Source organism: Blennius ocellaris (assembly GCF_963422515.1).
Source record: "Blennius ocellaris genome assembly, chromosome: 17".
In the NCBI taxonomy this organism is placed as follows: domain Eukaryota; kingdom Metazoa; phylum Chordata; class Actinopteri; order Blenniiformes; family Blenniidae; genus Blennius; species Blennius ocellaris.
In genome coordinates this window covers 14520163-14535567 of record NC_137666.1, presented here as the reverse complement: position 1 = coordinate 14535567, position 15405 = coordinate 14520163, and the positions used below count along the sequence as shown (strand labels likewise).

Here is a 15405-nt window from a genome sequence, read left to right as displayed (position 1 = left end):
TGTTTTACTGTATAAGTTATTGAAAACCAAGGTAGAACACAATGGAAATGATATCAGGCACGTTTTCTGTTTCTTTTTTTAACTTCAGCATCTTAAAGAGTTAAATAAAAGTACTAGAGAACATCGTAATGGAAACATAACTTAATATTTACAGAGGAGTCCGTAAAGAACGCACACAAGACCAAAAAAAAAAAGGTTCCTAAACCTGAACAAAGTGTGTCCGCTCGAGGCTTGTAGTCAGAGATGAAGGGGGTTTGTGGGCAGATTGTTAAAGGCAGTGATGACGTAATGTGGTGAGTACTACTAAAGCGAGTTTGGATGAGGAGTAGTAGTTGCTAGTAGTAGTAACACCAGGGAAGTTTGGAGGGAGGGGGAGAGGAGTGTAAGAAAGCCCGAAGCTGCCAAAAAAAAAAAAAAAAATACACAGCTGGACGTTAAATGTCAAAAAGGCACTGAAGGAGGACACAAGACAGGAAGCCCCGGACAGGAAGCACATCATCAGTGAGTCAATAGCTTAAGCCGCGTGATCCAACTGACCAGTAGGGAGCGTTCAGCCGTGGTGCGCTTGGAGATGGGGGCTACGGGGCTCTTTTTTGTGTCTTCCTGGTAAGGGATGGTGGCGCTGTTGTGCAGGTCTGAGTTGGAGTAGTAGCGGCTGCCCCGGATGTGGTCGACTCGGACGAGGTGACGCTCCCCGGCCGGCCTGTAGGGCGGCGAGACTGAGGGGACCTCCTCGGCGATGGTGGGGATCCGCTCATTACTCAAGTATCTGTACAGGAGGTCTTCCCCTGAGGCCAAAGAGAGAATAAGATGTTAGTTTATCAGTACATGGACACTGAAAGTGCTGTGTTTTCAGCCACCGCCATTCTATGAAGCCTCACTGTCAAAACTGGGGCTACTTCCTCCTGCCTGCACCATGTTAGCTTTCATTAACATTCTTCTCTCTAATAAAAAAACTGTACTCCCCTTTTTTCATTTCAAAGGAATGGAAACATTAAAGTTGAAAGGCATGGATGCTCACACTAGCTGAAGCACACACACACCGGTTATTCTACTCTAATAGTTTGAGCAGAATGTAACTCCATGTTGTGCCACTGAAAACAGCTGATGAAATCTTTTTTTTAATTAATCATAATTTTTCTCTGTGTTAATTATACACTAATCTGTTTCATAAACAACCAACAAATCTCACTCCCTGGCTTGAAAAACCTAAAAAGTGGAAGCCTGGGTATACATACCTTTTCTCCCTTGTGCCCAGGGCTTTGCGAAAGGATCGATTATTCCCACACAGGTGTCTGCAGGCATGGACAGAGGCCGGGGCTTCCCTATAGAAAAGAAAAAGTTTCATACGTGTCAATAATATAATTTTGGAACATTTTTGGAAATAGGATGTATATTTATGATATCTCTGGAAGAGAAGGCACTGACCACGCGAAGGCCTGTGCTCCCTCATTCTGGGCTGGATGACGTTGGCTTCGATTGGACAACCCACACTCATCTTGTCATAATCTGCGACGGTGCAGCGCCTCCTGCTTTCCTGGTCCAGATACGAGTTGGGTGACTCAGAGCCCTTTGGTCTTTTACTAATGCTGGAGAAGGTGTCTGTTCTCATCTCCCTGCACGGAGGAACAAATGTTCAGAGTCACGATTGGGATGATTTATAACTGGCATTTGAAAGCACGTTTGTTTATTTCACAGTAATCAGGCTCCAGCCAATAACACAACGCAATGAAAACTTCCTATTATAGTCCGTCCCGCATTTTCAGCATAGCGACCACACTCAGTCATCTTCCTGGAGATGGAAGATGAACTTGATTGTTGCATAAGGGTTGTGGTGGGACTGGTGGGAGCAGAGTGGGAAGACAAGCAGAACAGAAAGTGCAGTGGGTGGGGAAGAATATTTGTGACTCGTGATCCATCAGCCTCCGTGTTCTCAGTTGAGATGAGTGGCAAACGTTGACTGGGGTGGAAAAACTACACTTTCAGCTTCACCTTCTCAATACTTGAGCTCTTTGAATGGAACTGATGAGATAAGCAGCACTGAGGATGAAGCTCACCGGGGTGTGTATGGCATCGGAGGAGGAGGAGGAATGTACAAGTCCAGGATGGCTGGCTTCTCCTTTTTGGTTGATCCGTTAGCTGAGCTGCAGGGAGACTGGGTTCGGATCAGGGAGGAATTATTCTACAAAGAAAACAAACAGAACACAAGCATTTTATAATAAGATACTTTGGATTTTCAATTTGGACTGAATGGGAGTTGAGGAGCTCACCAGATGTGGTGATGGACTCATGTTTGAGTGCGTTTTTTGAGGTATGGAAAGATTGTCGGCGAAGTCCAAAATAGCATACGAGACATGTACTCATTTACCACAGTTATGTTTCCCGAGGCTCCAAAAAACATGGTGTCCTTCACTAAATATACGCCATTCAGATCAGAGTGAAATGTTGATACAACAGTGGAGCTGTGATATACGGGGGGCCAACTAAACATGAGATCCGGGGTCTTGTGAGTCATTCCTTCTCTAAACACTTCTCAGTGTACAAATTATATAGTATTACAAAGCCTGTGTCACTCATTCCCAAATCGGGGAGTGGAGTTTGTCTCCGTCTGGAGCCGGCTTACACAGATAAACTGAGATGGCGAGCTCAGATAGCCCGGGCTACTTGTTAAAACAAGATGCTGGTGAACATGTTGACATTGGCCACCTTTGTGTTGAGTGCCTCTTTGTTGTCTTAAAAACCCCACTCCTAACCACTATCATCTCATCTCGCCTACTTGGGTGACAAAACAGGACATGCTTGAGAAGACAGTGTAGGATAAAGTGGGCTTATTGCCTCCCTGTCTCGGCTGATTCAACGCTACACGCAGCCTAATGTCCCACATCCTCATTGGTGCAGTCATGACAAGTCTGAGACTCTCTTTACAAGTAAAAACGCATTGTTTTGTTTCATAAAGGTTTCATGTTTACACCTCAACATTTTGAATTTGATTTGAAATTTAAATGTTGACAACAGATATTTGAAAAATGTTTTGGTTTTTATGTTGAAGTCGTCATGTAAATGGGACCTGATTGTCCTCCTTTCCAATTTTTGAAACATACTGATGATCTCGCTGCAAACCTGCACATGTTATCCAACTGGACTTTCTGTGCAATACTTTATAATGTACAATATGATTTTTATTGTTCTCAGGACTGGACTGTGCACTTAACCTCCTTTACACCCCCACCCTCCTTCTTGCACTATTTTCCTTTCTATGTTTTTTACATATTCTGCACTTTTGTTAACATGTTCTTACATATTCTGTACTGCACTGTTACTGGAGTTGTTTTTAATCTCATTGTACCTGGTATAGTGACAATAAAAGGCATTATATTGCCCAGGGCTGTTTTGACCACCAATACAAGTTTCCTCCACAAGGTACACCACCTTGAGTCAGTCAAGCAAACCACTCAAAGATTAAAATGGCTGAAACTCCTGGTTCCAACACAGTGGTTCAATGTAAACAATAAGCAGGTTTGTGTTATCTATCCACCAACAAAACTGCGTATCAAGCAGGTTGCAACTGCTGACACATTCGACCTGAGCCACTTGCTTTCAGATGACCCAACTAATATCATGAAAAGTGAGCACATCTTGCATCAAATCTGAACCGCTGCAGCTACAAACCAGAAACAAGAGCCAAATCTCTGAAAGCCAAACGAAGGACAGTCTGAGTGACTCATCACGGCCACCCAAACAAAAGTACAAAAGTGTACAAAAGTGATGAGTCACCATTTTCACTGCGCTCCTTTGATGTAACATTGGCCATTTGTCTCTATTAACAAACCCAATATAACCCCAGCAGACCCACACACAACAGGTTTGCAGGGTTATCTCTCAGACAGTGACATCACGGGACTTTGTCTCGTTTGTTTTGCCTGGAGAAAAGCGTCCATGTTGTGCTTTCAGAACGTGGCTCTGTCTGAACTTGCAGCACTGGAACCAACGCCCTAAAAAGCTGATAATTGGCCGACAATAATTAGATGTGCCGTTCAATTTCAAGGAGTCTGCATTTACCTGAGGTACCGGGGGCTTCCAGCGCATGTTCTTGAGGGGTGCGGGGGTGAAACCTGTCGTGCCGGTGGGCCTCTTCTTGAGCAGGAGCACCACACCTTTGGGGTCCTCCCTCAGTTTGAAAACCAGGTTCTTCAGCTGCCAGCCAACCTAATTCACAGCACATGAACAGACATTCAAATCAAACACCCACTTCTATCAATTTATACGGTGTGCACTTAATTTTTCTATTTGCTTGTATGTTTGAAAAGGAACTCACCACTGTCTGATGGTTAACCTGGATCACCTCGTCGCCAGCATGGATCTTCCTGGACAAATCGGCAGGAGACTGAAGGGCACAGACAGACAGTGGAAGTCAAAACCAACATGACAAAGACAACATACAAAATGGCTATGCTTTATTTATCCTACACTCATTTATATCAGAGTCTTCTGACACTTTGTGGCTCTGCTTCTGTTCATAGAACAACAAGAGGGACTTGCAGGAGGTGGCGAGGGTGGCATCATAAACTGACTACCGCCTCCCTTTAAGACACTTATACTGACAGACTAAACCAGCTGGATTTTTAAAAAGGACCCCACCAACTCAAGACTTCACCTGTTGTGAGAAACCAGGTTCTACCCAAGCAGCCAACACACATACACACAGATAAAACACACACCACTACAGAAGATGTGGTGTTTTATAACCTCTGTATACTTAAATCTGATTTGCATAATTTGTTTTAGAGAAATATTTTGCTTTTATCCACCCTGCACTGCCTGTTAAACATTATCTCATTATCTGGACTCTGTTACAGTGGATACAATAAACTAAATGTGTTTTCATTGAAAAGTCCGCTCAGTGTGTCTAAATCAAAACAGAAAGACGGGTTTTGCCTTTTCAATCGAATGTTCTCTACACAGACTTACAAAAGGTGTTTTTCCCGTCTGGGTTTAACCGTTTGCCTCAAAAATCATGATCAAATCAAACCCGAATAAACAAATACAGAAGATTCAGAAAGTGTGAGAAAATGCCTCTTTCTGTGTCAAAATATCAGATCAATTGTTTTGTCGTGTCACACATATTTCAACTGGGATTGATTAGTCATCACTGGTGATGATTCAGATTCTGATTCACAATTAGGGGCCGGAGGCGTGAGGAACCGACCAGAGGATTAGTCACAGACTGGTTTATCTCAATGTGGAAGAAAGGGTAGGACTTGTTTTTGCGGAGGCTTGTTTACTGGTGAGTGTAGAAAGAAAACAATTCCCTGAACACAAGAGGAGCTCTCCACTCCTTCAGATACTGTAAATATGGAGGAAGAGTGTGAGGCTAAGATGAGGAGGAAGAGAGTAAAACGTTTTGGAGTTGACATCAGAGGTATGTTTAGAAGAGTGCTTGCGGAGGCAATTCAAGTTTGTGGCTGTAATTACATGTTCTGTGGTTCCAGTGATTACATGTAGTCCATCGTAGGTAGACTTGATGTACATTCCCTGTTGGAAAGAAGAGAAAACGCCAGATTTCAGCTACAGTTTGAGTTAAAAAATACAGCAAGACGTGAGGAAAACATTTTGACACAGATTGTAAGGATTCTTGCCCAGAAAAAATGCAAATCAGAGACATCAAGCATAAGATTGAAGGAAAAAAAAGGGATTCCTCACCAGACCCTCGCCTGGATTGATGTTGGTCAGCTGGACTTCTTCCAAGCAGGCCGACTGGCTCATCAGGGGGTCAGACGTGGTCCGAACAGTCTGATCACAGATGCTATTCAAAGTCTTTGACTGGGGAAGGAAAACAAAAAGCATCTGTCAGTAAAATCAAAAGCATGGGACTTCCATCAGGGCTCCGGTCACAAGTGTTGAGCTAAATCCTCTAATGGCATATTATGCCAATAACAGCCTGCAGGGCCATTGTGTCGTTTCAAGTTAGAACTAGTCAGGTTACGCGACTATTCTTGAAGTTCACGAGGAACACTTTGTCCCTCATCAGGTAGTTGTTTTACTCCGTGTCTGCATACCTCCATCTGTATATGTTTACTGGGAGGCTTAATGGCCTTAAAGGAGACCATTAGTGTGCATGTACAACATTAAAATAAGTTCTGTGCACACACTGCTCCTTTGTTCCGCAGTCTTTTTAAGGACAAAAACTATAAAGTGTCACCATTATGGGTGTCTCTGCTGGAGCGCATGCTTTTAGTTTTTAACTACAGCCCCGATTTACTGAAGGTTTGCATGTGGAAAAAAGGAGTGCAAACTAAAGCTGATCTGCTCACTGGGTGTACCGAGGCCTGCATTAGATAGATGGGTTAGTACACAATAACAATAACAAACTATTCATCTAGATTCACACTGTCCACATTGCACATAAGCGTCCACAGACTGTACATCGATGTGCAAATGCCCAATAACCAACAAATTGTTGGTTTCATACATAATGTTGGGATGATGATTTATAGCACACTTGAACCCGATATCAATTAAACTAATTACAAATTACTAGATTACTTCAATTATTTAAGATAAAAAGTAAAATGCCTGCAAATTGATTAAAATTAGACAATATATTGAGTGATTTCTATTAAATTAGTTTCTATATTTCTCATAAATCCTGATTTAAGAGTCCTATGTGTTGTCAGTCGCACAATAATTCTTAGTCTATCTAAACACACAGAAACTGAAAATGCAATTGTGTTTGCGTGAACAGACAATTTAATGCTGTTTCAATGGAATCTTAGTGTGTGTGTGTGTGTGAGAATACGTATGAGACAAATAAGGTGCAAACACGCAGAATGAAATGAAAAGCAGGTGAGAACAGGAAAAACAAGAGGCAGGTGCACAGAAATAGAAAATTCCCCCGAAGCAAAGGAAGTGCCGAAAGCCATATTGATGTGGAGTCCATTCCACTAAGGTTGTCTATGTGAGACGGACTGCAAGACGAAGCTCTGCGCAAGCATATGGAGTTTGGAGAGTGTCCGCCACAGGAAACGCTGATTGATGGCAGGGGCGTATTAGACCCGCCTCCTCCACTGGTGATCCTAAAGACACTTCTCCTCTACTCACCCAGAAAACTGACCTTTCTGCCTAAAAGCCGTCACACAAGCCTCAATGTAAATACACGTAAAAGCCTGTCCCTGTGCTTTATATCTGTTTTAGGTTCACAACACAAGTGAAACAAAGAGATGAGACTTAGGATACTTACAACTTCCAGGATCTTCTCCTCCATCTCGTAAACACTGCAGTCCTGTTGCAGAGAAGACAGATTAGGAGTGTGAACAATAAACATCCAGTAGGAGGAAGTAGTGGTTTTTCAGGAAGATAAAGAGAAAAGTATAGGGATTTGGTAAAAACTGTGTATTCATGATATATATATTCAGTAAACAATTTCATGCATTGCTGCTTGTAGGTTAGAAGTAGAACAAGACAATGGCTGTGATTTTGGTTAATTAGGTCAAGGAGCAGCAGATAAAAATCCACAAAGTCAGCTGAGAAAGTTTTCATTGTCCCCTCCGAATGTTCTAACACTGCTCTCCTGCAGCTAAACTTGACACAGCTGAGGCAACAGCCTCCCCTGACAACTGTGTTGTTGCTGGTGAAAGAGCCCATGGTTAGAGAGGGGTGGGGGTTCACAGTAAATGTGAATAAAGGGGGTGAAATGCCTGTTTGTGGAATTGGTTCTCGGCTGCACCCTAAGGGAAGCCATCCATCAAAACCCAGGTGAAATACTTCTGTCAAAACCAGAAAGCCGGGATGAAGAAGAAAAAAAAAATTGACTTAAACAAGTCTCTTGTTTCTCCAGAACCACAGGCCTTTGTTGAGGCATAATAAAGGGAAAACGGGTGCTGTGTGGCCCCCTTACAGTATTAGTGACGTGCACAGACATGTGCCATGTACAAAGCCAGCTCTGTTGCTCTTTGTAAATCCATTGTGCAGACAGCGAATGGTGGGGTCGACCAAGTTTTTCCATATTTTCAAAGCTTGCACATTCCACCCTGCTGAAGCAGAGCTTGTGTTTTCAATGCACTTGGCTCGGCGTCCTGTTGGTTTGTTTGCACCGGGAGGATTTGCATGGCTGTCTGTGGCCCTGAGCGATGGCTTCACATCAAAGCAGGAAGCAGGTCCCTAAATATTCTTTTCAATCTGTGTGTTTGACTACATGTTAGAGGGACTGAGCTGTTCTTAGTGATGTATGAAGCAAATGTCTTTGCCATGGTTCTCTTACTGAGGGGGTAAAGTGAGAAATCCAATGTAAACATAAAGTAGGAAAAAGGGTTTTTTTTGACAGATTTGTCTCAAATTCATGTTACCATGCAGCATATTTTGTATTACCAGCCAAGTATATATGGTGGTTTCAGAAAGAATTTGGCCACACTTATGTAAACAAGCGAGCGAATATTTATTTTTAAAGACTGTTTGGATGACTACACCACTGACTGAGCCAACAGGGACAAACTAAAAATACATATTTCAACTTAAAGACGTGGTGAAACAAAACATTATCATTATGAGCTGCATACATGCGTTGGCATGTCACCCAAAAATTGACTTGAAAATTTACAACACTTTGATGTCACACTATCAAATCATGTAAAAACCATATCGGAGGTAATCTCCCTGTGATATTCAAAGTAATCCCATATCTTTTGTCAAAAACTAAAATGAATGTGGTAGACAGGGGTGGGATCGGAGCTAAGCACTGTGAGAGGCCGGGGGACCATTCCCCGAGTGTACTGATCCCTCACATTATGGACTTGATCCCACAACCAGTGTGGATCAGATGACTCTCTGTGTGCAGCTCACTGGGCCTTTGATGTGCCACCGGAGAGGATTTGCATGGTCGGGCAATGAAGTGGCTGAGAGAGAGAGAGAGCAGGGCTGGCACAGTGCGGGAAGCCAGACCGACGACACACCGGTTGGAAAGTAAAGAAAAAGGGGGCAAGGTGTGTAATATTTCAGCGCCGACGACGTGACAGCCTGGTGTTCACTTGGTATCACTTGGCCGGGTTTGAGCCTCCACAATGGAATCTGCTTCTCTCCTCAAAGTGGGGAGAAATAAGCTTCACGTGTTGTTCAACAGTTCAGCAACGGGAACAAAAGACACGGGGGATCAATCAAAATCATGATCTCTTTAAAAAGAATGAACCCCACACGGACGGGTTCAGCCAAGATGGGTATGCATTCAGTTTTACGGCCGTGTGTCGACACACAGGCTCAATTCAGGCAGAACACATAAATTGTGTGATCTAAAAAGACTTAATTCTTGGCTGAAGTTCACAAGTGGCCTGTGCAAACCGCACGCCGTCCTCCACCGTCGTAAAACTAATCAGTGTGGCAGTCCCCGGTGCAACCTGGCTTTATTAACCTGTGCTTTGCATGCTGGCCAGAAACAAAGCAAAAAGGAGGCCTACATGTTTTTTTAATGCATAAAAGTGGTATTACTTAAGTTTTACAAACAATATCGTTATGGCTTTGTGAAAAATAAGACACCCGAGCCTCTTTCAACTTTTGGTCGAACACTAAGTGACAGGGCGCATCTCTGCTTCAGCTGTGAAAGAAGGCTAATCGCTTTCAGCACCCGGCAGGAGTTTACCCTGCACCACAGCCTTGCCCCCCCGCACATGGCTGTGTGGGAAAACATACACCCCTCCGCCTCTTGTAGATGACCATGACCGAGGCACCCACAGTAAATCACCAGAGGCGCTGAAATCCCAGACTCCGCTGAGGAAATGGGCACTCTGGGAAAGGAATTCATTTTGATGCAATAACCGAATAAAAATGACACCTGCAGTCTCGGTAGTCACTTTCACTGGCAGTGGAGAGCGACTTAGTTTTCTTTACTGGACACGATGGCCATCGTCAACACTTAAGGAGGGAGAGGTTGTTCATGTAATTTAATGAGACTGAAAGTGGACCAAAAGGCGACTCACCAACTGTCATGTCAAGAAAAAGGAATACGCAAACACCACTGGCTGAACGAAAGTAAGAGAAGCAGCCTGGTAAACTGCTTGATGATGCAATGCTGGAGAAACACTCTTGTGCTTGTGCGTTTTAGTATTTTTAAAAGCAGCTAAATGTGCTTCGGTAGAGTTTACGCCATGTACCAATCTATGCTGATAGTTTGAACATTTTTGAGTTGCTACTTGTAAACAATTCCAGTTTATCAATTTTTTTAAGAAGAGATTTTATAATGTATTTGTAACCGTTGGCCGTCTTTCTGGCAAAAAACATGCTCCACCTCCTCAGTCCTGAATCAAAACGACATGCAGGAGCTGCTTTTCAGACAGTTTGGTCTCCCACCATGATCATTTTGGAGATGCAAAAACAGGAACCACATGGCGGAGGGAGGACAGCAGCAGCAGCCTCGGGACTGTTGGCAGCCACCTATACGAAGAACACTAGTAGCTTTTTTCCTCCCTATAAAACCGGCAAACACAAAAGCGACGTTTACTATTAAACGTCCCCGCACCAAGGGGGTACGCTCATTAGCCGGCGGGGGGGCGGCGGGATTGTCTCAGAAAAACTCCTGTGTTTGCAATAATGTGCTCAGACTGCTGGCTTCAGGCACGCATCATGGCTGCCAGACCACATTTCCCAGAACGCTCCTCTTCCACACTTGTCTGTGCCCACGGGTTGTGCTCGGTGGAAAAAGCTTGTGTCTGTGTGAGAGTGTGTGTGTGTGTGTGTGTGTGTGTGTGTGTGTGTGTGTGTGTGTGTGTGTGTGTGTGTGTGTGTGTGTGTGTGTGTGTGTGTGTGTGTGTGTGTGTGTGTGTGTGTGTGTGTGTGTGTGTGTGTGTGTGTGTGTGTGTGTGTGTGTGTGTGTGTGTGTGTGCCTGCCACTGTGGAGCTAACTGGCGTGCAGACCTGTTGAACTGTGGTGGTGAGCTCCAGGCACAGCTGAATGATCTTGTTCTTGGTGGTTGTGAAGTCACTGATCCCTGTAAGAGGCGTCCTGCGAGGAGACAAAGAGAAGAAAGGGAGAAGATTGTAAATGGAGTGATGGACCGGAGAGATCTGAATTTGCTCAGATTACTCCGTTTGACTGAGTGGACATGCACAGATTTGGTTATAACCAAAGAATGTTGCTCTTCTGATGCCATTTTATTCCATTTTTCTTACCTCTCTGTATCTGACAGAAACACTGACGATCTCAGCACTTGATAGATTAAATTGTAGGTATGAAACCCTTTGTTACTAATTTGATATAAACTGGAGATACCATTTTCAGATTTTTTTTAATTAATTTTCAACATTAATTTTTAAACGTCGTTTGATGTTTTTATATTGAAATATCCGCTAAGTCTTCATAAATCATCTGCAAATGTTGCACCCAACAATAGTTTTAATTTGCATCATAGAAAACCTTTTCTTTGAACAAAAGTGATTTTCTCATCATGAAAAAATTATTCTGTCAAAGTATACCCTTGACCTCTTTATTCATCCTGCTGCTGCAATGAAACAATCTATTCTCTAACTTTATTCCTGATATTTGAAACTCTACACATTTTAATCTTTATATTCATCAACACAACATTCTGTCTTTATTTTCTCCTTACTGTCAAACTAATGCTTTAGTGTATGTAAAAATGTTAACATACAGCGAGATTGGATGAAAAATCATTTAATTGACCATGTTTAGATGATGAAAAATTTAAATAAGGCAAAATGATCTATCATTATCAACATTTTTGGAGTTCCAATTATGTTCAATTGATGAAACTGATGGAATAGCTATTTACGTTGTCACTTTGATTTTACAAATCACATTACTTTTGACAAGTTGTGCTCACCAAGTGACCGCAGCAATTAAACAGGGCAAGAAAAGTTGTAAAAAATGTGAACAATTATGCAAGAATTTAGCTACAATACAATACAACTGAGGGACGAAGGATGAGTCTGAGCTGAAGGTAGGAACTCGTCTTTATTTAGCAACCGCTAAAACTCAACTAAACAGTATGGCAACAGCCCAGGCGCGGGAGCGCTAAAACTACGCCCCTTTTCCCATCATCCTACTGGGTCAGAGGCATGAATCCCAACAGCCGCCACAATATAACACAAATATTTTCATATCATATCAAATTTCGTAGTTTTATTTCATGTTTTATAGAGCTAAAGTTTCTTGAGATAAGATTAAAAGTTTAAGTTTCATGATAAAATCCAGTTTCCTGCCGTTGTGTGGAAGACTTATTTCCCACCATCACAGACATAAAAAGTCATACATCAAGTCAGGTGAAGTTGTTATGAATGTTTAACTAGTTACACGTGCTGTTGTGTACTAATGGAGTTTAAACTGTTAAACCTGTTAAACTGGCGACACCGTGTTGTGATCTGGTGATCTTTACCTGTCGAGCCAGGCCAGGAGGCTCTTCGCGGCGCCGATCAGCTCCACCACAGACGTGAGGAAGTCGTTGGGTGGCTTGCGCGAAGTGCTTCCGTCGTACGCGGGGCTTTTCCTGCGGTCAGCCGTGGCCATGTGGAGACTGTTGGTAGCAGCTCTCATCCTCACAACCAGATTCTTCAAGTTGTCCGTCTCCACTCCATAGTTCTGAAACAGTCCATAAATATAAAACAGATAAGAATGGAGGAAGAAAAAAAAAAAAAAAAGCAAAACAATTCCCACAAACTTGGCTATGAAGGATCGTCTAGACCTGGAAGGTATGTGGTTGAGCTTTTCCCCTCAGGAAAAACTTGTTGTTTCCTGTCCAATCATTTACCTGACAGATATAATTTAGATGCACTTTTCTCTGAGGACATCATGGGTGTGAAATTCCCTCTTCAGACTCCCGACTGCTTCTTGTGCGTGCAAATAGGACGCGCACGTGCCATCACCTGAGCCCTATCAAGCGGAGCAAAGTCTGCATTCCTGAGTCCAAGTTGTTTCCTGCTTTTGCATTCCACTTCGTTATTTAAGTTATCCACATAAGAAGTCATGCAAAGTGTTCGCACGGATCACCGAGTCCAGTACGCCTGCAACGGGGTGCGCACGTTATCCTTGAGGATAGGAAGATACTAACTCGTTGTGAAGTCTGCAGAGTCGTCACTTCAAAAAAATAAGACTGCATTAAGGCTATAGGTGAGCTGACGAAAGGCAGCCTGCCGTCTGTAATCGTGAATATCAGCTTACAGGGTTGTTGCATCGTTGCCAGCGATGCCGCTCGACGTACGACGTGCCAGTAGCTAAATATGCTTTGCAAAGAATAAAAGAGCACGTGTCTGGCAACCAAAGGGGAGATCTGCAAGTGGTTAGTGTCTCCTTTTATTCCACTGCTGTTCTCCAACATGTGCTCGAACTTAAAAAAAGAAAGAAAAAAAAAAAACAGAAAATATTTCAGTCATAAAGAAAGAGTGGAATAATCACACAGTCGCTACAGGCAGCTCCACTTGGAAGTGCTAAAACATAGTTACAAACAGTTAGAATGGAAAGAAATCATATATCGAGAGTAAAATAATAGCACTTGGTCGAGATCAAACTTCTCCTCTGGCTTTGTCATTAGCAGGCTGATCACACTCTGACTGGCCCACAGATGTCCAGCGAGCTTTTGTCCCACTTGGCCAGTGGAGCAAGAAACCATGGTGGAGCGAAAAATCTGCTGTTTCAATCACGTATACGTTCTCTGTGTTCATTCAGTCCCTTTTTTTTTTTTAGAGGCATGGAGTTAATCTGGAATCAAGACAGCAGATTTCTTTTGTCTGTGCGATGTAGCTGGGACTCTGTGACGTTCTAGAACTGTACACTGGTGCAAGTGCCCTCAGGAGGACTGGAGAACGGCCAAAATAACACAGCACTTCCTCTTCTCTCCTGGGACATTATAGAGCTAACGTCTCTATAAAAATTAGAAATGTCTTTAGCCCAGACGGGGAGTGTGCCATCAAAGTTTGAGTGTTACATGATACAATCCCCTTGAGGAATAATTACAAAAAAAAAGGCATCTACAGCAGCAATGCAGCCCATTATGAGATCAGATAATCTGTAATACACTGAAAACTCAATGGTTATTGGCTTCAGCTAATGCTTGCGAGCATCAGAAGGTGGTGGTGGCAGCCTGGGTCGCTGGAGCACAAATAAAGAAGAGTTGGATTTCAGCGGCAAGTCTGCAGAAGCCATCAAGGAGAGGAGTCGAGTAAAATTAATTGAAAGGTTGTTTTTCTTCTTTTTTTCTTCTGTCCCGTGACGGCAGCTTGGCCTTGGTAGCGTTCAGATGGAAGAAAAGCACGAGTATGGATGTCTCCTTCAGGGTTGTGTGGGCTGAACGCTTGGCCATCAGTCAACTTGATGCAGGTTTACAAGCTGCTAATAGGTCTTTGCGGCATGATAAGGCGAACCCGTAACGGTTGGTGCACATGCAGAAACACTTGAAAATCAAGAGCAAAGCTAAGGATCGGCAACAATGACTGTGGCTGCAAAGACAGGAAGTCTCTGGCCGCACAGTAAATAAAAGGGCAGATAAAGGTGGGTGGAGTGTGTGTGTGTGTGGGGGGGGGGGGGGGGGGGGGCAACTTCCGTCAGCAGCAATGACCCTGCTTCAGTAAAAGCTAATTGAATTGGGGGCCCAGTTTCCTCCCAAGGGACTTGTGGAAGGCTAAGGCATCTTTCTTAATGAGGAAATCCAAAACGGAGAACAAACATTTAGCTGCGGTGCTGCAACAAGAGGTGGAAGGTCCAGAATTCTTGGAGAAAAGAGGCGTGGTTACAGCACACCGTGTCAACAGCTTGTAATTCACTGTCGAGGGAACTTAACATTTCAACGCTTCAATGATAACGGTTCTCAGAGTGAGCAAAAGTCTGGGCCCCATTATCGCGACAGTAAAATAAAGAGGATACGGTTGAATGGATGCAGCATATGGTGTAAAGTCCATGTTGAGTAAATCTATCAAAACAAAGAAAGCAACATACACGTGCCAAGTGTTTCCATGTGTCCATTTCATTGCCTGCATGTCCAGAATAAGGCAGATTGATGAGGACAGTTTTATTCTTTTTAAATTATGAGACAAAAAGTCAAACGTATCGGGATGAATGCAACATGTATTCCTTGGCTTTAGTTCAACCTGCACATTATTAGGGTCCGAGCACTGAAAGTGCCTGTTGAAATCATAGGGATTTTTACGACAAAATATTGAATAAAGCTCAATTAGAAAGTTTTAATCAAAATAATATAGCAGTTAAAAAACACTAATCTAAATCAGAAAGATTAAAAACAACTCTAGACATATTTTAATCTTAGAAAAAAGAAGCCAGTCACTCCGTTTTACCCTAATGAGGATTGAGCCTTAGTAATTTATAAAGAAAAGCTTTACTTCAACCATATCATCCAGTTAACAGGCATTTCCTTTCCCAGAAAAGGACCCAGGATCGATGGATGATAAGAATATATA

General features: G+C 43.0%; 1 protein-coding gene across 1 annotated transcript in view; it reads right to left on the bottom strand.

The window, feature by feature from the left end:
* The window catches only part of LOC308142065 (connector enhancer of kinase suppressor of ras 3-like), a 50546-nt gene that overhangs the window by 17870 nt on the left and 17271 nt on the right, over positions 1 to 15405 (bottom strand). The window contains exons 3-13 of the mRNA XM_080512364.1: positions 12375 to 12577; positions 10897 to 10984; positions 7238 to 7279; positions 5701 to 5820; positions 5473 to 5532; positions 4316 to 4384; positions 4060 to 4206; positions 2058 to 2182; positions 1429 to 1616; positions 1239 to 1325; positions 538 to 788 (exon numbers count right to left, since the gene is read on the bottom strand). Coding sequence (XP_080368490.1) covers positions 538 to 788; positions 1239 to 1325; positions 1429 to 1616; positions 2058 to 2182; positions 4060 to 4206; positions 4316 to 4384; positions 5473 to 5532; positions 5701 to 5820; positions 7238 to 7279; positions 10897 to 10984; positions 12375 to 12577 — 1380 coding nt within the window. The remainder of the gene's footprint in view (positions 1 to 537; positions 789 to 1238; positions 1326 to 1428; positions 1617 to 2057; positions 2183 to 4059; positions 4207 to 4315; positions 4385 to 5472; positions 5533 to 5700; positions 5821 to 7237; positions 7280 to 10896; positions 10985 to 12374; positions 12578 to 15405) is intronic.